Source organism: Salmo trutta, chromosome 39, assembly GCF_901001165.1.
Source record: "Salmo trutta chromosome 39, fSalTru1.1, whole genome shotgun sequence".
Taxonomy (NCBI): Eukaryota; Metazoa; Chordata; class Actinopteri; order Salmoniformes; family Salmonidae; genus Salmo; species Salmo trutta.
In genome coordinates, this window is record NC_042995.1 from 14,426,346 (window position 1) to 14,450,864 (window position 24,519).

Below are 24,519 nucleotides of genomic sequence, written 5' to 3' on the forward strand. Positions count from 1 at the left end.
GTGGGCATGACTGAGTGGTAATTCAGCCGAGCGGGGATGGATGCTACGCTACGGCCCTCCGGGAGATCATGGCTCACAGCAGAACTGGGCTGCGGGCCAATCTACTGTACACATCAGGATGAGTTCCTCAGAGACCTACTGTAGCAGGGAGCATCCCTTACAACTACATCACTTAAAAACCCACGACATACAGTATGCACTTACTACAACTACACATAGCCTACTGCCTCCCTCTAAATATACTGTATTACACTACTACAGCTTTCTCCTCACGCTATATACACTCTACTACACTACTGTAGATACCCAAAACACATGACACCTACAATAAAGTATTGTTACTAAAGTTGTAACACTGTATTGTGAGTGTCCGTAAGTACTCATAAGCTACTGCTAATAAGATACTAATACTTCATGATTTCATCCATTATTTTGCACTGTTAAGTATTTATTAGGCATTTTCAGAGGTTAGGCAACACTTTATTTACAGGATCAAATTGCTTATGAGCGAATGCTGTAGGCTATTAACTATTAAACTAATTATAGCCTATAAAACAGATTCAGGTCAGCACACGTTGTGCTCGTATTATAAGTGGACATGATTGCATGATGAACTAATAACAGCTTAATAATAAAAGATTCAAAATCGGCCCTTAGTTAATGCACACAGTTAGTGCATTATATGTGGACATCAAATTGTACAATGAAGTGTTATCAAAATAGCTAAAGGGTTTTCGCCAGGGTTGTCGAGGCACATTTTAATAAGTGATGCTGGTCTTATGTAGGAAAGTATGCATGGATGATTCCAAATCCATGTATCACACTGAATCAATCACAGCTCTTTTTGTGAACGCAGAGCTTGAGGAACGAGAGAGACCCATAAGGATGTGTGTTTTTTTTAAAGGGTGGCCTGATGTACTGCTGGGGACAGGGAGAGCCGGGGGGGAGACAAACAGAGGACTGAAAGACAAAGACAGAGAGGACCTTAGATGGTCCACAGTGCTGTAGATCACACTCACTGTGCTGTAGATCACACTCACAGTGCTGTAGATCACACTCACAGTGCTGTAGATCACACTCACAGTGCTGTAGATCACACTCACAGTGCTGTAGATCACACTCACAGTGCTTGCCGGCCTAATCTCAGCCCAAACACACACACCAACCTTCAACTCACAACCACCACACACACACACACTCAAACCTACCTTCCTGTGCGCTGTAGCTCTGGGCCTCCATGGCCACCAGGTTCCTCTGCTTCTCCTAGATCTCCGTTCGGTAGAGGAGGGACCTTGCGCTTTTCCTGTGTGGTAAAGAGTTCAGAGGTCGGATGGAAAATAAATATTTATTTGCCAAAAATAGCAATATAATTTATTTCCAATGCATCTCCACTAGTAGGAATTGGCCTAAATTAGCCTGTCAGGCAAAACATTCCTTCCAACAACACGGGACTGCTTTTTTAAGGACAAGCCGTGAGGCACGTACCAAAAACAGCTGATTATAGAAAAACAAAACAAATGGATTCAGAAGGGATTTAGAACATGTCCTTGGGGTACACCAGCCGTTAAATCCGAGCACAATTCAGATTGGGTTTAGCCAGTGATGCAGTTAGAAGCAAACTAACAGATGATGGCACAGGTACATGGCACATTTATCACACCAGTGTTTAATTGCTATATTGTAATTATTTAGCCACTATGGCCTATTTATTGCCTTATCTCCCTTATCTTACCTCATTTGCACACACTGTGTATATAGACTTTTTCTATTGTATTATTGACTGTATGTTTGTTATTCCATGTGTAACTCTGTGTTGTTGTTTGTGTCGCACTGCTTTGCTTTATCTTGGCCAGGTCACAGTTGTAAATGAGAACTTGTTCTCAACCAGCCTACCTGGTTAAATAAAGGTGAAATACATTTTTTTTTAAACAGGGTCAGAGCATCTCAAAATAAGTCTTTGGTTAGGGGTGATGTCATAGACACCACCAGGAAGAGGCTCACCTGAGAGGGCACGTTTTTTGGCGGCTCTATCCTGATGGAGGGGTCCCACTCCCCGGGTGGCAACACAGTCACCTGGTCCAGGAACTCATCGATGCCGGCCACCAGGTCGTTTCTGTCCTTGGCTTTATACGCCACGTCATGGAACACCTTGGAGGGGCAGAGAGGGAATGGAGTTAACCTGTAGGTGTCGTCATGAGCTGTTATTAAACTTGGCTAACATAACCAAAGACCACGCATGGAAAAGTACACACAGGACTACTGCAACGTGGCTACTTACCTCGTCTGTCATCAGAGTTGCGATGGATCGGCCAATCTCATGGTACTGTGGTCCTTTTCCCAGAGGCCCCAGCAGAATGAACAGGAACCTGAGGGAGAACACAGAAGGTTTTAACCATGGTTTTACCTAAATAGAGTGCATCCACTCAGGAACTTACCCAATGCAAAAACACCAATCCCAATTTAGTTACGAACAAATAAAATTCATAGTATTAACTGCAATCATCATTAAACAATAATGAAATGAGAGCGTGTGTGTCTGACCTGGTGGTGATGGGGACCTCAGCCAGGCCATTGAGCAGCACGGCGGGACACAGACGGACAAAGGCCACCACGGGCTGCTCCAGGAACTCTAGCTCCCCCACCAGGATGTTGGATGCCTCTGCACCGGGCGGAATCTTCTTCATGAAGTGGAGGTCAATCTACAGACATGATAATCCTATTTAGCTAATAGGAGATAGGAAATTATGCTAAATAGGGTGGACTGAAATGAAAGCCAGGGGATCATGGATAGGCCCACTGAGAAATCTGTCATATATAGGCTACAGCAGATGTTTGGCTAGATACTGGGTTGTGACTAGAATCAGTGGGTTTATTATTCATTGAGCTACAGAGAAATGGCTAAACGCTTTGAGTGGGTCACACAGCATAGTAAATGCACTGGTCTAACACATACTAACTGGTGGTTAGCATAGTCACAGTAATGTAGCTACTTGCTAATGTACTGTATGTCGATGAAAAGTAGCATTGTGCTTAGTGGAAACTTTTGGGTGACCTGGTAGCCTGGAAGCCAACCTAGGTATTACAACAACCATAGGAGTTGGCTATACAGAACATACAAATAATGGTGCGACCAGGCTCGGTGAGTGGGGCCTTAACTTGCTGAAGTCCACATGGCTGTTCTCCCGGCTGACATGTTCCTTGCCCTCTGTGGTGGCTGGCTGGGACTGGGGAGAGACAGTCTGACCTGGGAGACATCAGGACAGGAAAGAGCCAGCCTGTTAGTCACTCTCACTGGACAACATCCTGCACAGTATTCAGATTAAGGCTTTCAGTGTAACACTATAATCTAGATGGAATTCATCAATTGATTAATCCTACCTAGATTAATGAAGGAATGAGGCCTTGACGATAGTCTTTGTGATCAAAACGATGCACTTTGTAAGTTGAATTTGCAAGTAGTACTATTTTACTTTTGAAGGTTTGGTACTGCCCAAGAGGTTAGAGAAAACACATGGAGATTATTAATGGATGTACAGGAGGTAATGAAGTGGATTATGATTGGTTTTGTATTTGCAACATCTAAATGAGTTCCATTTGAGAAAGGCCCAGTCTCAGACTAGACTATAGGCGTCCTATCTCGTTGCCTGTATAGATCTCCTGGTCTGGGTCCATTGTTGGGATAAGGCAGTAACCCTGGACAACAACCTGGTGGAAGCTGAAGCAAACTGTGCTCTGCAGGAGCCTTCAGACAGGAGAAGGCCTGTCTGAAGGTTCTGTCTGCGTGTGTTTGTATCAGTCTTGGGGGGTGTCTTCGTCTTAAAGGTGCAAAAGAGGAGGGAGCTGTTGACTGGATGTGCAAACGAACACACAGACACAAGCAGACATATATATACACACATATATACATGCAAACAAGCATGCACAGATGCACAAACATGCACAGACACACACACACATAGACACACACACATAAAGACACACACACACAAAGACACAGACACACTCACAGACACAGATACACTCACAGACACACACACACACACAGACACACACACACAGACACACTCACAGACGCACACACACTCACACAGACACACACACACAGACACACTCACAGACGCACACACACTCACAGACACACACACACTCACAGACACACACACACACACACACTCACAGACACACTCACAGACACACACACACAGACACACTCACAGACGCACACACACTCACACAGACACACACACACAGACACACTCACAGACGCACACACACTCACAGACACACACACACTCACAGACACACACACACACACACTCACAGACACACTCACAGACACACACACACACACTCACATACACACACTCACAAAAGGAGAGAATGTAGATAGTAGTTGAGATATTAATCAGACAACACAGCAAGTCACACAGAGACAATACAGCACAACAATCAGAAAAGCCACAATACTGTGGTTGGTGTGTGATTGGTTGGTTGGTTGGTGTGTGATTGGTTGGTTGGTTGGTGTGTGACCTGGTTAGTTGGTTAGCTCACCGTTCTTGTCCATGGAGTGGGGCTCGGAATGCTTCTTGCCGATGTCGGCGAAGGAGCGTACAATGGGGATGCGGTTGGCCAGCTTCTTGTGGTTCTGGTGGTGGTGCTGCTTCAGGAGCGCCTCACGGATCCTCCTCCTCACATCCTCCCCCACCGCGCCCGACACCTCATGCTGGTCCAGGACCATATCTGAGAGAAAACATACATCGATTGGTTAGGGGTTGAGTGCCTTGCTCAAGGGCACAACGGCAGTAGTTGGCCCCTGATATTCTAACTCCAGTAACTCTCCAGTTGCAGACTCACTCCCGCCAGATTTTCCCCGTCAACCTTCGGATTTGAATCGGCAACCTTCTGGCCACCCTCCACTCCAGCACCACTCTACGTACCGGCGATCTCCTCCAGTGAGTTGGCCCTCATGTCCAGCAGCACGGTGCCGTTGAGGATGCAGCTCCTCAGCTCAAACAGGCTGTGAAGAGACAGGGTGGCTACGTAGGGCTTGCTCCAACGCTCGCCTCCATCCTCCACGTCCTCCTCAAACTTCAGCCACCTACACACACACACACACACAGATACGCATAAGGCGAAAACGGACACCTGATTGGCTGCGGAGCTGGAGCGGGTCGTGCGATTGGTTACCTGGCGGTCTCCTTCCACTCTGCGTCCTCGCCCTCTCTCAGGCAGATCTCATCCAGCTCAGTGAAGAGGGCGTGAGATATGTGCTCCTCATCACCATCCTCTGTCCCCAGCAGGAACTGCACCCTCTGGGCAGGAGTGTCTGCTGTAGAGGGGTAGTGGAGGAGGAGGAGAGAGTTGGGGGTGTGGAGAGAGGGCAAGAAAGGGAGAGGGTGGAAAATGAGAAAGAGAGAAAGAGGGTGGAGAGAGAAAGAGAGAAAGAATGAGAGAGAAAGAGAAAGAAAAAGAGAGAGAGCGAGAGAGAAAAAGAGAGAGAGAACGAAAGGGATAAAAAAGAGAGAGAAAGAGAGAGCAAGAGAGAGAAAGAGAGAGCGAGAGAGAGGAGTGCAGAGAAGTGGTGTGAAGAGACGCCAATCAATGTAGCCTGGGTGCCAGTCTGTTCTGCACTCTTGCCAACGGTCTGGCCTCGCGGCAATCTCAACGTTCATTATGCAGACAGATTTTGTGCGGGGTCACCGATTTAGTTTAAGAAATTTGACATGAGCTAGCAACTATTTGTCAGGACAGACAAATGGCAGTTGCTTAGTAACTTGAGAAGAAATAGAATTCCAATATTTGCATAACCATTGCGTTATTGAATCAGGATCGCATCTTCTGTTCTCTTTTGGCTCATTAATGATAGTTGGCAAGAGAGATCTGGGACCTGGCTAGTGTCAATGATGGAGAAACAAGAACAAATGACAAGTCACACATTTTCACAGGGAACATTTTGTCAGTACACTGCCCCCATAGAATTCTTTTTTTGGGGGGGGGGGGGGGGGGGGGGGCTTGTTGGTTCCAGGTAAAACCCTTGTTGGTTCCAGGTAAAACCCTTTTGGTTCCAAATAGAACCGGTTTGGGTTTCATGTGGAAACCCTTTCCACAGAGGGTTCCGCAAGGAAACCAAAATGGTTCTACACGGAACCAAAAAGGGTTTTACATGGAACCAAAAAGGGTTTTCCTATGAGGACAGCTGAAGAAGCCTTTTGGAACCCTTTTTTCAAAGAGTGTGGTTTGGTCACATTTTCTCAGGGAACCTTCTTTGCAGCACACTCCCCCCATAGACTTACTGTGGGAGGGTGATTCTCTGCCATCGCCGTCCACCCCAGATTCCCTCTCTTTGGATCTCTTCCTGCTGTTTTTGTTGTGGCCGCCATGGTGACGGTGACGTCGGTGGGACTTCCTCCCCAGGGGAACGTGGACCCCGATGTAAAGGGTCCGGTGGCCTGGGGACACGATGAAAGCGTGGCATCAAACTACAATCACTATAACCCCAGAAATATAGGGCCTACAACCACAGGGCCAACAATAAGTGCATTTACTAAAATGTACTTTTAAAATGTGATGCATTCGTTAAAACGCAGGGGCCTGATGGAGAAAAAAAATCACTTGGGCCAGATTCATACAAAATAAATGACAATTGTGGCCTCCCTGGTGGTGCAGTGGTCTAAGGCACTGCATCGCAGTGCTAGCTGTGCCGCCAGAGACTCTGGGTTCGAGCCCAGGCTCTGTCGCAGCCGGCCGCGACCGGGAGGCCCATGGGGCGGCGCATAATTAGGGAGGGTTAGGGATTAGGGAGGGTCTGGCCGGCAGGGATATCCTTGTCTCATTGCGCACTAGCGACTCCTGTGGTGGGCCGGGCGCAGTGCACGCTGACCAGGTCGCCAGGTGTACGGTGTTTCCTCTGACACATTGGTGCGGCTGGCTTCCGGGTTGGATGTGAAATGTGTCAAGAAGAAGTGTGGCTTGGTTGGGTTGTGTTTCGGAGGACGCATGGCTCTCTCCCGAGTCCGTGCGGGAGTTGTAGCGATGAGACAAGACAGTAACTATTAACAATTGGATACCACAAAATTGGGGAGAAAAAGGGGGTAAAAAAATGTATAAATAAATTACAATTTAGTGTCAGCTGGAAATGAAATACTGAAGCACTGCAATGATAACACACCCTTTCTCGTTCTCACTCCCCCCTCCATCTTTCTCTCTCCCTCGTTATATGCCACACTCTCTTCCCTGTTCCTTACTCTCTCTCGCTCTCTGCCAGGGTGAGCATAATCTATGCTGACTCCAAAATGGCCTGCCCTATAGGTCTCAAACCAGCTCTGGGAGAGCTAGGGTGCACATGGTGACATGGACAAGACCCTGGCCACTCATCTCTCTGTCATATCTCTGTCCCTAGCTTCAGGCCTGCTCTAACAGCACTACTACTGTTTAACAAAAACAACCATGCTGAAAAACTAAGGCAGTAAGTCAAGGACAGGATGATTCTCGCAATATGTCTCCCTGAAACGTCATGTGTGACAGCCTTAGCGTGTGGCCTGTTACAGTCACAACAACAACAACATGAATCTCTGAGTCAGCCGGCAACACACTGACATCAACAAAACAACTAACATGGTATATCACAGTGCAATAGAGTATATCTCCCTTTGAATGTGTCGTAGAGACTATTATGAAAGACAATAGGGCAGCCTAGGACATGCCTGGTTGAAACACTGAGGACCCCGGAGGACCCTGGCTGGAGCTTACAGTCTGTGAGCCAAGATGGGAGGTTCTCTCTAAAAATAGCACAACATCCCTCACGCCTGTGAACTTCCGGGTGTGATGGAACGTCTGTTCTCTCCCATCCTGCTCTCTGTGGCATGAAAGTGGCACACGTATTAAACATTATTGCGTTCGTGTGTGTGTGTGTATTCCCTGTTTTCACTACAGTGTCCTCTCTCACAAATCCATAGGTTCTCCTTATGGGGCATCAGGGAATACTACACCAGAGTAAATACAGTGACACAGCTTCCACTGCAGGCAGAACAAATAATCATGGCAACCGTGAGTGTTTGAGAAAGGTCACAGGGTGCATCCCAGTTTTCTTAACCTGCTCCCGGTCCTTGTCTACTTGTGTCTTCTCCTTCCACCCATAAGTGATATGAAGTCACAGACTATGTAAAAGCAGAATAGGGTTAGGTAGAGGTGGAGACAAGGGGAGAAAGCCGGTTTAGACTGATTGAGATGCATCCCTTAAGCTATTAATGTTGACTCACCTTCCAGCTCCTCCTTCTCAAAGTTGGTGTTGAGCATGGAGCGAGTGCCCCCTCTGTCCAGGACCGCCTCCTCATCAGTCCTCTATAGAAGACAGAGACAGAGAGAGACAGAGACAGAGACAGAGACAGAGAGAGAGAGAGAGAGAGAGAGAGAGAGAGAGAGAGAGAGAGAGAGAGAGAGAGAGAGAGAAAGAGAAAGAGAAAGAGAAAGAGAGAGAACGATGAGAGAAAGAGAAAGAGAGATAAAGATAGAGGGAGAGAGAAAGAGAGAGAGAAAGAGAGAGCGAGATAAAGATAAAGAGAGAGGGGAGAGAGAGAGAGGGGAGAGAAGAGAGAGAGAGAAAGCGAGAGAGAGAGAGAGAGAGAGAGAGAGAGAGAAAGATGAAGTCGGGCCGATAAGGCCCTCATTAACATCGACGGGGCTGTAATGGAGCGGGTCGAGAGTTTCAATTCCTTGGTGTCCACATCACCAACAAACTATCATGGTCCAAACGACTTAATATGCACATGTATTTACAGTATGTACAGTATAAAGAGAACCATTCCTTTGCACATCAAGAGATTTTCACAGAAAAAGCTCAGAGTGCTGTTTTTTTAACGGGCCTAACACACGAGTGGTGAATTTGTCCCAGTGACCATTCCAGCATGTCAAAACGACCATTCCCTACATAGAGCCACATTTGAATTTTAAAAAAGCCACAACTCTTATATAACAGGCCTCTGGCGTCCTGCCTTCCTCCTGCTGCAAGAGGATGAGTCTTTAAATAAACACACAGCAGCTTCATGAGGCTAACTTCATCAGTCACCATGGCAACTAATGTGGCCAATCACAATTTTTATGAATTCACGTTCCCTGACTACCCAGATAGCTTTATTGTTTTAGTCCCGTTTTTCTTTTTTTACAAGGATGCTTCCCCTCATGCGTGTGGTCAGAAAAAGACTGACTCTCACACAGCTGCCGAGAGGAACACTGTTGTTGACCCAACAGACTGTCCTGATAATGGCTAGGATTGTTGTAGGAGAAATACTGGTTGTGGGGTCGAGGGTCTCAGAGGGTTGATGGTGTGTGTGTGTGTGTGTGTGTGTGTGTGTGTGTGTGTGTGTGTGTGTGTGTGTGTGTGTGTGTGTGTGTGTGTGTGTGTATATACTCTCTGAGACCCTCGACCCCACGCACACGCACATACAGTTGAAGTCGGAAGTTTACATACACTTAGGGTGGGATCTTTAAAACTCGTTTCTCAACCACTCCACAAATTTCTTGTTAAACTTCTTATGGATGGTGGCAGTATTGAGTAGCTTGGATGACTGACGTGCCCAGAGTAAACTGCCTGCTACTCACTCCCAGGAACTAAGATATGCATATTATTAGTAGATTTGGATAGAAAACACTCTGAAGTTTCTAAAACTGTTTGAATGATGTCTGTGAGTATAACAGAACTCATATGGCATGCAAAAACCTGAGAAAAAATGTGGTCTGTAGGACTTCAATTAATTCCCTATCCAAACTACAGTGTCTGTGGGGTCATTTTGCACTTCCCAAGGCTTCCACTAGATGTCAACAGTCTTTAGAACCTTGTTTGAGGCTTCTACTGTAAAGTGATGATGAATAAGAGCTACTGGAGTCAGAACACTGCCAGCAGGGCATGAGCCTCAGGCATGCGCGCTCACGTGAGAGGAACCTCAGTTCCATAGCATTTTTTGAAGACAACGGATTTCTCCGGTTGAAACTTTATTGCGGATTTACGATAAAAACATCCTAAAGATTGATTCTATACATCGTTTGACATGTTTCTACGAACTGTAATGGAAATGTTTGAGTTTTCGTCTCACCTGGATTTGTGAACTGAAGGCGCGAAGAAAAAGGAGGTATTTGGACATAAAGGATGGACTTTATCAAACAAAACAAACATTTATTGTGGACCTGGGATTCCTGGGAGTGCATTTTGATGAAGATCATCAAAGGTAAGTGAATATTTATGATACTATTTCTGACTATTGTTGACTCCAACATGGCGGATATATTGCTTGGCATGTTTTTGTGTCTGAGTGCCGTACTCAGATTATTGCTTTTTCGGTAAAGCTTTTTTGAAATCTGACACAGCGGTTGCATTAAGGAGAAGTTTATCTAAAGTTCCATGTATAACACTTGTATTTTCATGAACATTTATGATGAGTATTTCTGTAAATCACCGGATATTTAAATATTTAAATCACCGGAGATTTTATTTAAATCACTGGAGATTTTTGTATATAAATATGAACTTTATCAAACAAAACATACATGTATTGTGTAACATGAAGTCGTATGAGTGTCATCTAATGAAGATCATCAAAGGTTAGTGATTCATTTTCTCTCTATTTCTGCTTTTTGTGACTCCTCTCTTTGGCTGGAAAATGGCTGTGTTTTTGTGTGTGTAGGCGCTGACCTAACATAATCATATGTTTTGCTTTCGCCGTAAAGCCTTTTTGAAATCAGACACTGTGGCTGGATTAACAAGATGTAAAGCTTTAAAATTGTGTATAATACTTGTATGTTTGAGGAATTTTAATAATTATGAGATTTTTGTTATTTTGAATTTGCCGCCCTGCACTTTCACTGGCTGTCATCATATCGATACCGCTAACGGGATTCAAGCCATGAGAAGTTTTAACAAACTATAGTTTTGTCAAGTCGGTTAGGACATCTACTTTGTGCATAACACAAGTAACTTTTCCAACAATTGTTTACAGACAGATTATATCACTTATAATTCACTGTATCACAATTCCAGTGGGTCAGAAGATTACATACACTAAGTTGACTGTGCCTTTAAACAGTTTGGAAAATTCCAGAAAATGCTGTCATGGCTTTAGAAGCTTCTGATCATTTGAGTCAATTGGAGGTGTACCTGTGGATGTATTTCAAGGCCTATCTTCAAACTCAGTGCCTCTTTGCTTGACATCATGGAAAAATCAAAAGAAATCAGGCAAAACCTCAGAAAGAAAATTGTAGACCTCCACAAGTCTGGTCCATCCTTGAGAGCAATTTCCAAACGCCTGAAGATACCACGTTCATCTATAGAAACAATAGTATGCAAGTACAAACACCATGGGACCACACAGCCGTCATACCGCTCAGGAAGGAGACGCGTTCTGTCTCCTAGAGATAAACATACTTTGGTGCGAAAAGTGCAAATCAATCTCAGAACAACAGCAAAGGACCTTGTGAAGATGCTGGAGGAAACAGGTACAAAAGTATCTATATCAGAGTAAAACGAGTCCTATATCGACATAACCTGAAAGGCCGCTCAGTAAGGAGGAAACCACTGCTCCAAAACCGCCATAAAAAAGCCAGATTACGGTTTGCAACTGCACATGGGGACAAAGATTGTACTTTTTTGGAGAAATGTCCTCTGGTCTGATGAAACAAAAATAGAACTGTTTGGCCATAATGACCATGGTTATGTTTGGAGGAAAAAGGGGGAGGCTTGCAAGCCGAAGAACACCATCCCAACCGTGAAGCACGGGGGTGGCAGCATCATGTTGTGGAGTTGCTTTGCTGCAGGAGGGACTGGTGCACTTCACAAAATAGATGGCATCATGAGGAAGGGAAATTATGTGGATATATTGAAGCAACATCTCAAGACATCAGTCAGGAAGTAAACGCTTGGCCGCAAATGGGTCTTCCCGCATATGTGTGTGTGTGTGTGCGTGCATTTATACTGTGTCTATGTACTATTCGCTTAGTGAGTGTTCCCAAAATAACATGTTTCTGTCCAGGGGGTTGTAGGCTTAATCGTTTTGCCAAATAACATGAGGTGACATAGGAGGTGCTGGGTGCCAGTGGTAAGCTGGTAAAACATGAGAGTCAGGGCTATCGCCACAGATGCCGAGTAATGCTAGTTAATTCCCTTTGGTAATCAGCCACACTTCATTCACAATCATCTCTGAGCACAAGTCAATGCTACACTCAAAATCATTTCTGGACACTGCTGAGCTTTTCCATATTGCATCATTTGACAAACTAATCAGACTAGAATGTAATCAGCACTTAACGTGATTGGAAAACAGTGAATCTGCAGCACTTCGGTTAGACGGTGTAGAACCATACAACAACAGTGTATTAGTAATACATCAGACATGGAAATGAGCTACAGATAACAGTGGCTGTATTATTCCTATTATGACGCTTAATTCTAGAACTCTTTGATGTTTTCAGGCCTGCAGCTGGTGGAAGCACCTCAGAACCTCCCCCTGGACACTGGCTCTACCCCACCGCTTCCAAAGGTAAGATACCAGAGCCTATTAACATAACAAAATGATACCACAGAAGTCAAATGTGAAGCAGTTTAGGTGCATTATAATTGGATAAAAATGAGCGGTGTCACAAATGAAAGGTTTAGTTTGGCTATATGTGTTGTTGTCCTGCTATTACACTGCTCTGTCTGTTTACAGCCTGCTGAGCTCCAGGCAGAGGTTGTTAAGGTGGAAGCCCCCCTGGCCTTGACCCTGGCCCTGACCCTGGCTTTACCCCACAACTGGAGCAACCATGGCCTTGGCCCTGGCCCCTGGCCCTGTCCCTGGCCCCTGGCTCTACACCACAGTTCCCACAGGTAAGAAACCAGAGCCTATTAACAGAACAAAATGATACCACAGAAGTCAAATATGAAGCATCTTTGCAGTTCAGATCAATCTGGACAGTATTACAAATGATTGTGTATTTTCTGCATTTCATTTAGAATGCTGGTCAAAAGCAGTGCACTATACAGGGAATAAAATTCCATTACATACACATCCCGTGACTGGATGACTGTGGCTACAGACCAATCAAAGACGTCCTACACTGCCAGTCCTGGATGCTGAAGAAGATTAGGCTAGCCCAGGCCAGGTTGCTAGAGGGAGGAGGCACCCACACATGGACGCCCATGTGACTGAGCCTAGAGGATCATGGGAATGGTCTGGACAGATGGTGGTGGGGATGGGTGGGTTGTGGCCGGGTGGGCGTAGACATCACATTACACAGTCTCAGTCTCAGGAGGGTGATTTCTCCTAGACAGATGGAGATCAAGGAATTATCAATAGAAAGTATACAAATGTTTTCAGGGCTGGTTTGTTTGTGAATGTGATATTGGATGTCTTGCTTCAAGGAATGGGCCACTGACCCATCATGTGGGCAGTGTCAGTGTGCTCAATGATTTTCTGAGAAGTCGGACACAAGCAAAGCTGTTTCCACATACACAGCTGAAACAATCTGACTGAGATCTCTAATATAGAGGCTGTGGAAAGAAGCATTAAAAGAGGAATGAATGAAAGAATGAAAGAAAGAAAGAAAGAGACATCCTAACCAGAGTTCCTTTGGTGTGGGGCACGGAATTTAAAAAGTCATAAATACATATTTTTGTTTATTCAGTGGTGTAGGGCGAAACTGTCATATATACCCATTCGATTTATCAGGCAGTATGGTTGTCATAGCAGAGTGTGAAGCGCGAGAGACCACCCTTGGAGAAATGTGAAGGGTGACCGGGGGCAGACCCTTCTGCTGCTATCCACAGGAGGACCCATGGCCCCCTGGGAAATCCCCTCATTCTCAGTGACATCATAATGAAATCCCCCCACCTCCTGCTCCCTGGATGCTTGCCCGTGAGAAAAATGTTTGGTCTGATATAACAACAATGAAATAACTGATATAACAACAATGAAAGGACTCCACCACTGACCCCACAACACCATCTTAACAGAGACTTGCTCATGAATTCATGTTGAAGTCTCGTTAGATCAACATGATGAGAAAAGCGGTCAATAAATCCTTCTAGAACGCCAACTGTCTTTCTCTGTGCCGGGACCACTGTAGGAGGACAGAGTGGTGTTCCGTGTCTTCTGTTCAGTTTGAGAAATGAGACAGCATCTCCGGCCTGCAGCAGGTTTCTGTCTCTATCTATTAATAGCCTGGTGTGGGGACAGGATCTCCTGCAGGCTGCAGAGCTGCAGAACACTGATGTAAGAGAGGCAGAGAGAGCTTCCCCGCCACAGATTTCATCTCCCCACAAATGCTAACCTTTTGCCATAGATGTGTAAATCCCAGGATCTAACCCTGGAAAGATATATACTCAGCACTGACTAAATCAGCTCCTATCATGCTCTCTGCCTGGTGACGACATCAGAGCAGCCAGCACGAGGTGGGAGTTGCACTCCATGCCCGCACGCACACACACACACGCATAAATGCACAGAGAAATGAGCACACACCATGCATACGCTAACAAACGCATATCCAGGCCTAGTTCTGCAGGCAGTTAGTCAGCTTGATAGGAATGAGCGGAGCAACACATGTAGGGGGGAAGCTGCTGTAGCCCTAGACTGAAAACCAAAGGAGGACCAGGAGGTTGACATCATGTAGGGGGAAGGGGAAGCTGCTGTAGCCCTGGACTGAAAACCAAAGGAGGACGAGGAGCTTGACATCATGTAGGGGGAAGGTTTAGCTGCTGTAGCCCTGGACTGAAAACCAAAGGAGGACGAGGAGCTTGACATCATGTAGGGGGAAGGTTTAGCTGCTGTAGCCCTGGACTGAAAACCAAAGGAGGACGAGGAGCTTGACATCATGTAGGGGGAAGGTTTAGCTGCTGTAGCCCTGGACTGAAAACCAAAGGAGGACGAGGAGGTTGACATCATGTAGGGGAAAGGGGAAGCTGCTGTAGCCCTGGACTGAAAACCAAAGGAGGACGAGGAGGTTGACATCATGTAGGGGAAAGGGGAAGCTGCTGTAGCCCTGGACTGAAAACCAAAGGAGGACGAGGAGCTTGACATCTAATTTCCACATTTGGCGAGTTCAAGGTTGACCTTGGAAAGACGCCTGCCATTGGCTTCTCTCCCTCCTCCTCTCTGTTTACTAAACACCAAGGCCATTCCCAGGCTTATTCTCCTGTTCTCTATGCACTCCACAGAGATGCATTAGAAATGGCATGTAGCTGCATTTTCTGCATTTCCCATCAGCAATTATCCATTATTTATTATGTGTCATTTGACTATTTACTGAAAGCGTAGTCTTATTCTTATCCTAAAGCGTCTCTCTGTGAGACAGAAAGAGACAGAGGAGGAGAAACGCATACAGTTGTTTGGTATTCAGTTCAGGGCTACAGCAGCCTCCCCCATGTCCCTACACGTGTTGCTCACTGATGCACTCTGCTCCTTCCTATCATGCTGACTAACTGTATGTATCATCTGTGCAGTGTAGGTCCACAGGGCCATTTGGGACATAGCCCTGAAAATAGATCCCTGAACAGAGCCCCGAACAGAACAGGAACAAGGAAGAGCTTTATCCTACTATTTCCTTGAAGTTTACAACAATCCCCTTTTAATCTGGACTGCGTCCAATACGCTTATATTTACATAGATATGCAGATTTGGCGGTAGAGGTGGGATGGGAGGGGAATCGGTGGTCTATTTAGTAAGTAAGCTTTGTCCGAGCCAGAGCGGCCAATTAGGCAGGAGTCTATCTCCTGTTTCTGTAGCGTGAGGCAGATTGATGTACAAGTACTCCCCCTGGACAGGGCGCTAGTCTATCGCAGGACCGATCCGGCGTATGTGACAATAAAACATGTCCTCTAAAAAACCCTGTAAACAGGTTTCCTGCCATGAATCCAGAACATCAAGGACACCCGTTCTTTATAAAGTGAAAAGGTACAAAAGTGAATATTAACACAATTGTTTTATTTACTCCAGTAACTTGATTACCGGTTTTGTCTGTCAAATCGTACTTTTTCTAGATTTTTTTCTGTGACAGTGACAAAGCAACAAAAAACAAGAATCAGGCCAAAAGCCTCCAAAACCAAAATCCCTTTATGGATTACAAACAGCAGGTGGCACGGAATAGAATTACAGCTTCACAGGTGGCGCTTTCATTCCCCCAGCCAGCTAGCCTATCAATACAATACACCACTGACCCAAATCATTCCCCAACCCTGGGACCCAACAACTGACCCAGGATAACCTAGTAGTCTGTATCCCCACCAGCCACCACTCATTCTAATGAGTTCTGAAATCTGACATCAATGGACTATTATGGAGTGAGTGTGACTGTGACCTTAGGAATCAACAAAGTCAGTCTGTGTTTCCTGAGATCTGAGAGGGGTCGGACCACCAGGAAGCTAACTGACCTAGATAAGGGAGTATAGCTACCACCAGAAGTTACTTTTCGTAGCAGGTTAGGAGAGCATTTTAGCTAACCCTAACCCTTTTCCTAACCTAATTCGGTCCAGATTTTCTATCTGTAGAGCATCATACTATCAACAAACTGTTGATAAGCAACTGCTTGCTTAGGTTATGGTTAGGTTGAGAATAAGGGTTAGAGTAATGGTTAGGGTAAAGGTTAAGTTTATGGTTAGGATAAGGGTTAAGGTTAGGGTAATTCTCCTAACCTGCTGCATAAGTGCTCCTAACCTGCTACGAAAAAGTCACTTTGTAGCTACAGCATATACCATCTAATCAAAACTCTAGATAAGCTGTACTAACTGCTATTGGTTAAAAGGAAGACCCATGAAGGAGCACTGGAGGCTTGGAGGTGATGACAAATGAGGTAATATACACTGGTCCTATGTTTCATGAGCAGATATAAAAACAATCCCAGAAATCGTCCATACGCACGAATAGCTTATTTCTCTCAAATTTTGTGCACAGATTTGTTTACATCCCTGTTAGTGAACATTTATCATTTGCCAAGATAATACATCTACCTGACAGGTGTGGCATATCAAGAAGTTGATTAAACAGCATGATCATTACACAGGTGCACCTTGTGCTGGGGACAATAAAAGGTCACTCTAAAATGTGCAGTTTTGTCACAACACCACAGATGTCTCAAGTTTTGAGGGAGCGGAGCATGCAATTGGCATGCTGACTGCAGGAATGTCCACCAGAACTGTTGCCTGATAATTGAATTTCTCTACCGTCAGCTGACTTCAATGTCGTTTTAGAGAATTTGGCAGTACGTCCAACCGGCCTCACAACCGCAGACCACATGTAACCAGGCCAGCCCAGGACCTCCACATCCAGCTTCTTCACCTGCAGGATCTTCTGAGGAGGCCATTTTGTTGGGAAAAACAAATTCTGATTGGCTAGGCCTATGCCCTCCCAGGCCCACTCATGGCTGCACCCCTGCCCAGTCATGTGAAATCTATAGATTAGTGCCTAATGAATATATTTCAATTGACTGATTTCCTAAGGGCTCCCGAGTGGCACAGCGGTCTAAGGCACTGCATCTCAGTGCAAGAGGCGTCACTACAGTCCCTGGCTTGCCTAGTTAAATAAAGGTTAAAAATATATATATATATATATAAAAATATATATATATATATATATAATATGAACTGTATTCCAGTAAAATCTTTGAAATTGTTGCATTTATATTTTTGTTTATATTTTTGTTCAGAACCGGAGTGAGCACAAACACACACGCATGCAAACAGGCACAGTTGCAACAACACACACACACACACACACACACACACACACACACACACACACACACACACACACCAGCTGGTCCCTGTGTGAGTAGTGATAGTACCTGCATTCCCCTCATGTTAGGTCAGGTCCTACACCTTGGACAGTACGAACCGTAGTAATCTCTTCATGTCCAATTTTGTGATAACGACATGTTCTCATCAAACCGACAGATGGTCAGATGGCTTCCAACAAAGAGCACGGCGTGTAGAGGTCTCTCAACTAGCGACTGATGTGTTCTGAAATAAACTGCATTCAACACTTCCAGTTCCCCTAAAATGACTGGCAGCTTAAAATGACTTCCTTTCTCATCTTTACCTCCCACACACGCTGTTGGACGTCATTCCTTTCTTCGAGAACCATTCTAGAACCTCGCTTGAGATTTCCTTTTCCTTGAGCCTTTATTTTCGAATTACCGTATTCAAGGAGATGGTGATTTTCAGCACAGGAAATACATTGTTTTTCTTGAGTTCGAACAAGAACTAGTTTGATAATGCACTAACTGTAACCAGTTGAATCAGAAGTGTTAAATGCAGGGCTGGAACAAAGGCCTGCTAACACACAGTCTGGAACCCTAGGGCCAGGATTGCACATCCGAGTTGTGAACAAAGTCTTTGTTTAAAATGTAAACCACCTACAAATCAAAATGACATCCTGGGACTTCAGGTCGACCTCTGGCAGAGTGAACATTATGATAGACTGCTTCACTAGAGGAGGTGGTCTGCTGATGTTATCTTTCAGGGGGAACTATTATGGAACTCATTAAGAAACAATAAACACAGAGGATGTCTCCTAATGTTGACCGAAAGGTGTGCCTGGGTTATGTACCCATATCTTTGCCAGTAAAAATCACAGACCTATCTGTTCACACGGGTGTAGGGTGAAGTTGCCCCTCGACGCTGACCTGGGGTCAGCTATGCTTTTCCCCCGCTAATGGTTAAGGTTAGGATCGGGGGAGGGGACGCTGATCCTAAATCTGTACCTAGGGGAAACTTCAACCCGGAGCTTTCACACGAGCCGTTTCCAGGAAGCCGTTTCGGTTACAATACAGCCTTCCAGGACACACAGCCTTGTGACCCAATTTCCACATTCCTCATATGTCTCTCAGGGAGTTCTGTGACGCACGGAACCTGCAGAGATGATCAACGTTTACCTTCATAGGATATCTAGGCCATGAGGTATACATTAAAGAACATCTCTACTTATTATTTGGACCAACAACACCTATACGGATCAGAATCATATAGCATGTGACTTTTCACAAAGCCTCATCTACGGGATAGAGGATTACTGACTGTAGATCAGTCTAATGTGGATGAAAGTACTGCACATGTATTTCAAGCCGGGGGGATTCTATATAGCTACAGCTAGTGGATTAGCATGGGCGGAGCCCCTTACACCAGAGCCATGGGATTGGATAAGGGCAGACGTCGTCACGCATCTGATCCCTACAGATGGCCGTGGTTACCGTGGCAATGGCAGTATGCTCAGCATCAGCATCCCAGCAGAGCTTCTCGAAGCCATACCTCTCTATCACAGGCTTCCTATTCACTTTGTGACATCAACACAGTTTAATCCAAAGCCTAAAAGACATCAACAAACAGCAGTTCTTCTGAAGTAGCCGTAAACGGACAAAGACAAAGACAGAGACAAACAGTTCAGGTCATTTGGTTTCCTCTGGCTTCTCTCAAAGATCAATCGGGTTCATGACAGTGGGCATAATCTCTAGCTTGATCTCCCCCCCACTCGCAAAATGAGAGTGCTCGAGTCCCATCTGTCAGTAGCTCCTCAGAACCTTTTCCTATGCAGGGAGATCAGCAGCACAGCTAGCCTCTACTGCAGAACAACAGCAGTGATCAGGCATCGCATTAACCAACACTATAATACTGAACTGGAGGCCATTCACTCTGCCCTGTAGTGACTTCAATGTTCATCCGCCAAAGTGTTCAGGAAAGCGTCAAATGGCCTGTTTGCTATCCATCAATAATGTTGTATAGTGTTTCTGTCCAATGTCACTGTTGAGAAATTATGACGTGAATGTGTGTCTGATAAGTCTGCAGTGGTATATTTTCATAAACCCAAATACGAGCTAAAACTCCAATCAGGATATATTCATACATGAACACAAACAATGTTGTGATGCAACAACCAATAGTTTAGGCCACCTGAACATCACCAGCATTTCCATCCCATTCTTTATGTCACCCCCTATGTGCCAACCTCCCTCAGGTGGCACAGGCTAAACCCAGAGGCGTACCTGGCAGTTAAATCCATTGGAGTTGGGGTCCAAGCTCCCCGATAACATGGCGCGTCAGTGTGGGCAAGGATGCCTGAGATTTCCCCTTGGATTTACAGTGGTCGAGAGACCGCAGATGGGAGCTCAGAATTCAAGCCCCGGACAGAATCTGTGTTTGTCGGCTGGAGGTATTGGCAGTAAGGTCGAGCCAGGCTCTTCTCACCGGTTCCTCTTCCCCATGCCAGCCAGCCTCCCCCTGACAGCAGCTTCGCAACACAAACAAGCGCTCAGACTGCCCAGCTCTGATCCAGACGGGCTCCGATGTTTTCTGACAAGCATCCGTCCACCAATCCCCTGTGAGATTAGCGAGCTGCTGACATCACCGATGATGGGCTGTGTGGTGTTGTGGCCCTCTTATCTAAGAGAAGCTTGTAGCTAAGTCACGGTAAGCAAAACACACACACACACACACACACACACACAGACCCTTCTTCTGTGGGGTTTGAAGAGAAAAGCCCTAGGACTCCTCACCGCTGCACCTGCCACATCTGATCCATCCCAACTCCACAGGGACATGCTATGAGGCGGTTCTACTCTGCAGTCATCCTCTGTGCGTGTGTGTGTGTGTGTGTGTGTGTGTGTGTGTGTGTGTGTGTCCTGCCTATGACACTACTGTACTCTGTCTGTGCTGCATCGTCAGCGGAACACTGTGGCAGAAACATGATGTACTGGAAACGGATCCGGCGTTTCAAACGATTCTTCTGCTACACTACCTAATGACACACGTTCTGAGTGGTAGTAGTACTGGATCAATAACAATTTAGGCATGGATGATAAATAGGATTTTTGGGGAAACTATCAGAAATGTGAAGGAAAGGCACTAGCATCTCTCTTAGCTGTGTCTTCTCTCCCCCTCCCCCTCTCTCTCTCTCTTCCTCCCCCTCTCTCTCTTCCTCCCCCCCTCTCTCTGCTATAATTAAACATCCAAAAGGCACACAGTCGGTCTAGGCACTTAGCTCGCTACAGCGGGGCTGGCTCTGCACAGTCGGATCACCCAGTCAGACAGAGATGTCCCACTGATCCAAGAACATTATGTCCAAGAGAACAGGCCTAGCTCTGCCTGCTATACCCACTCTGCTCTACAGGCCTCCCCCGTCTGTCCACACTAGATCCACTCCAGTCAGAAGACCACTGTGCCCAGGTTTAGGACTCAACATTCAGACCCATCTTTAGTACATCACACACTCTCCATCTCCTGTCTCCAGCCCTAACTCCCAACACCCTCTCTCTACCCAATACATGACAGCATAGATATTTCTGATGCGGAATCTGTGCGCTCGACTCAGGTTTTTGCTGAAGTCTCCCATTGACATCAATGAATGATTTCTGTGAAAGTCTTGGTTGGGAGCTCTTATCTCAAGTCTGACTCGGGTCTTTGAAAGCTTGCCAGATGGATGTTCAGTGATATTCATATTCATGGATACCTACACATTTGCTGCATGAAGGGGCTTTATCTGTAGTTGAAATCAAAAGGACTCATGTATCACTGAGTAAAAGTAGTAGGACTTATCCTGCATGCTTGGCTTGGTATGAAAGCAGAAGTACTCACCACATTCGTGTCTCCTTGAGGTACCTGAGGGCTCTGGGGGCTCTGGGGGCCTGGTTCCTGTAAATAACAAGGTCAGTATAACATCAATCCACTGGACATTGTTTACATGCATAATCCAGTCTTGTTTAGCTACGCATCTTCACACTGGAAGTCATTGAGTGCTATGCAATCACTGCCGGTCCCCTGGTTTCTAATACAAGTTACATGCCATTTTTGTTTGTCATACACTGAGGATTTCCACAGAATACTCACTCCTACTATCACCTCACATACCCACACACAACCTTTAGCAACGCATTGGGATTCAGGACACACACTGCAGCTAGGCAGCCAATAGTTATGATGACACGGCACTGCACTCTGCATTGTGAGTCAGCGACCAAAAGCATCCCATGTTATATTCAACCTGTGGTCAATCCACAGCACTGGTTAACTAGGCTCGCACAGACGACCTGTTTTATCAATGTCATTTTTCAATGTCATGTTTCTTTTTCTTTTTATAATGACCTATGCATAAAGGGAAACAATGTTTTCAACAGCGTTTGAACAAAAGCCATATTTCTCCTCTCCCTGGCTTTGAGGCGAGAATCCGGCACAGCGGCCATTTCTCAACATGCCATCACCGGAATGCTAAACAGGACCTGACCGCTGAAACAGACACAGTCTTTGGACACCACTGAGTGTGGTCTCTATTCAACATGTATAGATTACGGTTCATCCAGCTTGTCTAAACCCGTGGATTGACCATAGAAAGAGTATGTCCTATAGGGTGAGAGAGAGAGAGAAAAAAACTCTGGTTCTCATTGATGAGTGGTGTCTGTCTGTGGCTTTCCTTAATAATCCACCTATAGATCCTAATGGGTCCAATCAGATATCAGATGAGCCGATATCTACTGTCTAGTAGTAAACTACTGTAGGACCTGGCTCTGTCCCAATGCTCTTAAATGGCTTCTTTTCCTTATTTCCTTCACATCATAATCACTGATTGGCAGACAGACTGAGTAGGACTTCACCATAGTGCCTCTATGAAGTATTTGGTGATCAGTTGGGATGTGTCTGAGTCCGGATGAACGTTCACAAGATGACAGTCATTCTAATCAGCTACACCGTAAAGTAATCCAGCAGGGGACCAATTCAACTGGGAGAGCAGTAGGCACAGGAGGTTGGTGGAACTTTAATTGGGGAGGACGGGCTCGTGGTAATGGCTGGAGATGAATAAGTGGAATGGTATCAAATACATCAAACACACGGTTTGACGCCATTCCATTTGCTCCGTTCCAGCCATTAGTATGAGCCGTCCTCCCCTCACCAGCCTCCACTGTCAGTAGGTGCATACCACAGACACATCAATTGCATACTCAACAAGACGTGGGCCTACGTCATCCTTTATCAATAACAAAATGTGTCAGCTATGGCATTAGAGGAGAAATTAGTGATATAAAGAAAATGAGGCATTAGTAATTGGTAAATAAATACGACCATGTCTTTCTAAATCCGGTTAATTACAGTATTCTATAGGTACTTGATGTAGTACACTATGCAATAGAAACATCAACACTGTGGAGTTTTATCAGCCCACTGTGATGACAATATTACTGTAGGTCTATTGGTCCAGCACACAAATGATCCAGGATGGTCCAGAATGAAGAAATCATCACAAAAATGACAATGTCTCGATATTTTCGATAAAACAGTAGTCTTGGCAAACCGGTCTATAAAACTAGGTTATAACCTACTTACCTATATTAGGCCTACTACAGTTGTGTCATTTTCTAATGCTATAAAATAACCGATGTAATAACATACATGGACTATCTATGATTTATTTCAAATGTATTGCACACACAGGCTGATCTACGCTGGTGTGTTCAATACCCACATCAAGACATCAACGATATGAAATCCATGTTCAGTGAGAACACAATGGTTGCCTATTGTAGGTTGCCTATGGGACATCCTTACCAAGGGTAGTAGCGGCTCCATTTGTGCTCCTTGGTCCGTTATGTCCATATTTTCCTTGCCTCGCTTTCTCTGTAGACTTGATACGCTCCTACTGTATTCTTCTATCTAGTGTTGCCGGGCAATATCAGGGTGAATGAACCCTTATATAAACTGGGCCGATTTTCTCAAATTAAGGTAAGCATCCTCCTCGTCCAGTCCTACATAATTTAGGCATGGGGTAGCGATTTCCCATTCACGCGCTCAAGCTTGGAGAGTGCAATTTGCGCTCCATGAAGAGGTGGAGTACACGTGAGGCAATGAAGCGCAGCAGGATATAGATCTCGTCTACAGTGGCGCGCGTTGCCCCAAGATTGCGCACATGTCGACCTATTCTTAAAAATGATCCACAGAATATTGTTTCAGGACATGTTGCACTCAATAGAACAGGATGTGAGCGCACAACACCGGAGAAGCTCAGGATAAAACAGAGGTAGGCTCTAGTAGCTATGTTGACAGATATTTCTATTAATTTGGGACAATATTGAATTAGGTAGGCTATTATACGCTACCATGGTCCTATTGTAATCCAAATTAACCACACAAAAAAACACGTAGGCTACCATATTTTAATGTTGCCTATTTTGGTTCTGTCCGTATTATGTGGTTACGGAAGGATCCTTGGATTGATGCCTGACCCATGAAATTAGCCTATACAGTAATTCATTTGCTCTATTGCAATCGACGAGGGAAAATTGGGACCGTAATCAAATGGCGTACTTCACAATATTGTAAAATACATGCAGATAACCATGAACCATTTCTATCATGGCCCATACAGCACATTGATTCATTCACCCATTTGTGAAGTCGTTGACTGAAATCCATTGAAAAACGTTACATTGGTGCCACCTAGTGTTCAATTGGATGATGCGTCAAATCAAACTGAGCAATTTGATTATTAAATTGGCGTAATTTTCAGTAGCCCGCTCATGTTCTTC

The 24,519-nt window shown here is 45.2% G+C and overlaps 1 protein-coding gene across 4 annotated transcripts in view; it reads right to left on the minus strand.

Moving 5' to 3' along the window:
- Positions 1–23,891, minus strand: part of LOC115179825 (sodium-driven chloride bicarbonate exchanger) — a 35,461-nt gene extending 11,570 nt beyond the window's left edge. For 2 of the 4 annotated variants that reach the window (XM_029741640.1, XM_029741641.1), the window contains exons 1-12: positions 23,543–23,891; positions 21,581–21,637; positions 8,259–8,340; positions 6,294–6,449; positions 5,188–5,329; positions 4,938–5,098; positions 4,552–4,740; positions 3,156–3,244; positions 2,542–2,699; positions 2,279–2,366; positions 2,002–2,148; positions 1,209–1,303 (exon numbers count right to left, since the gene is read on the minus strand). In XM_029741640.1, the coding sequence (XP_029597500.1) occupies positions 1,209–1,303; positions 2,002–2,148; positions 2,279–2,366; positions 2,542–2,699; positions 3,156–3,244; positions 4,552–4,740; positions 4,938–5,098; positions 5,188–5,329; positions 6,294–6,449; positions 8,259–8,340; positions 21,581–21,637; positions 23,543–23,590 (1,412 nt within the window). In that variant the 5' untranslated portion in view covers positions 23,591–23,891. Of the gene's footprint in view, positions 1–1,208; positions 1,304–2,001; positions 2,149–2,278; positions 2,367–2,541; positions 2,700–3,155; positions 3,245–4,551; positions 4,741–4,937; positions 5,099–5,187; positions 5,330–6,293; positions 6,450–8,258; positions 8,341–17,799; positions 17,971–19,992; positions 20,255–21,580; positions 21,638–23,542 lie in introns of those variants that run through there. The other 2 variants (XM_029741642.1, XM_029741643.1) reach the window with 2 other exon arrangements.
- Positions 23,892–24,519: the final 628 nt, after the last annotated feature.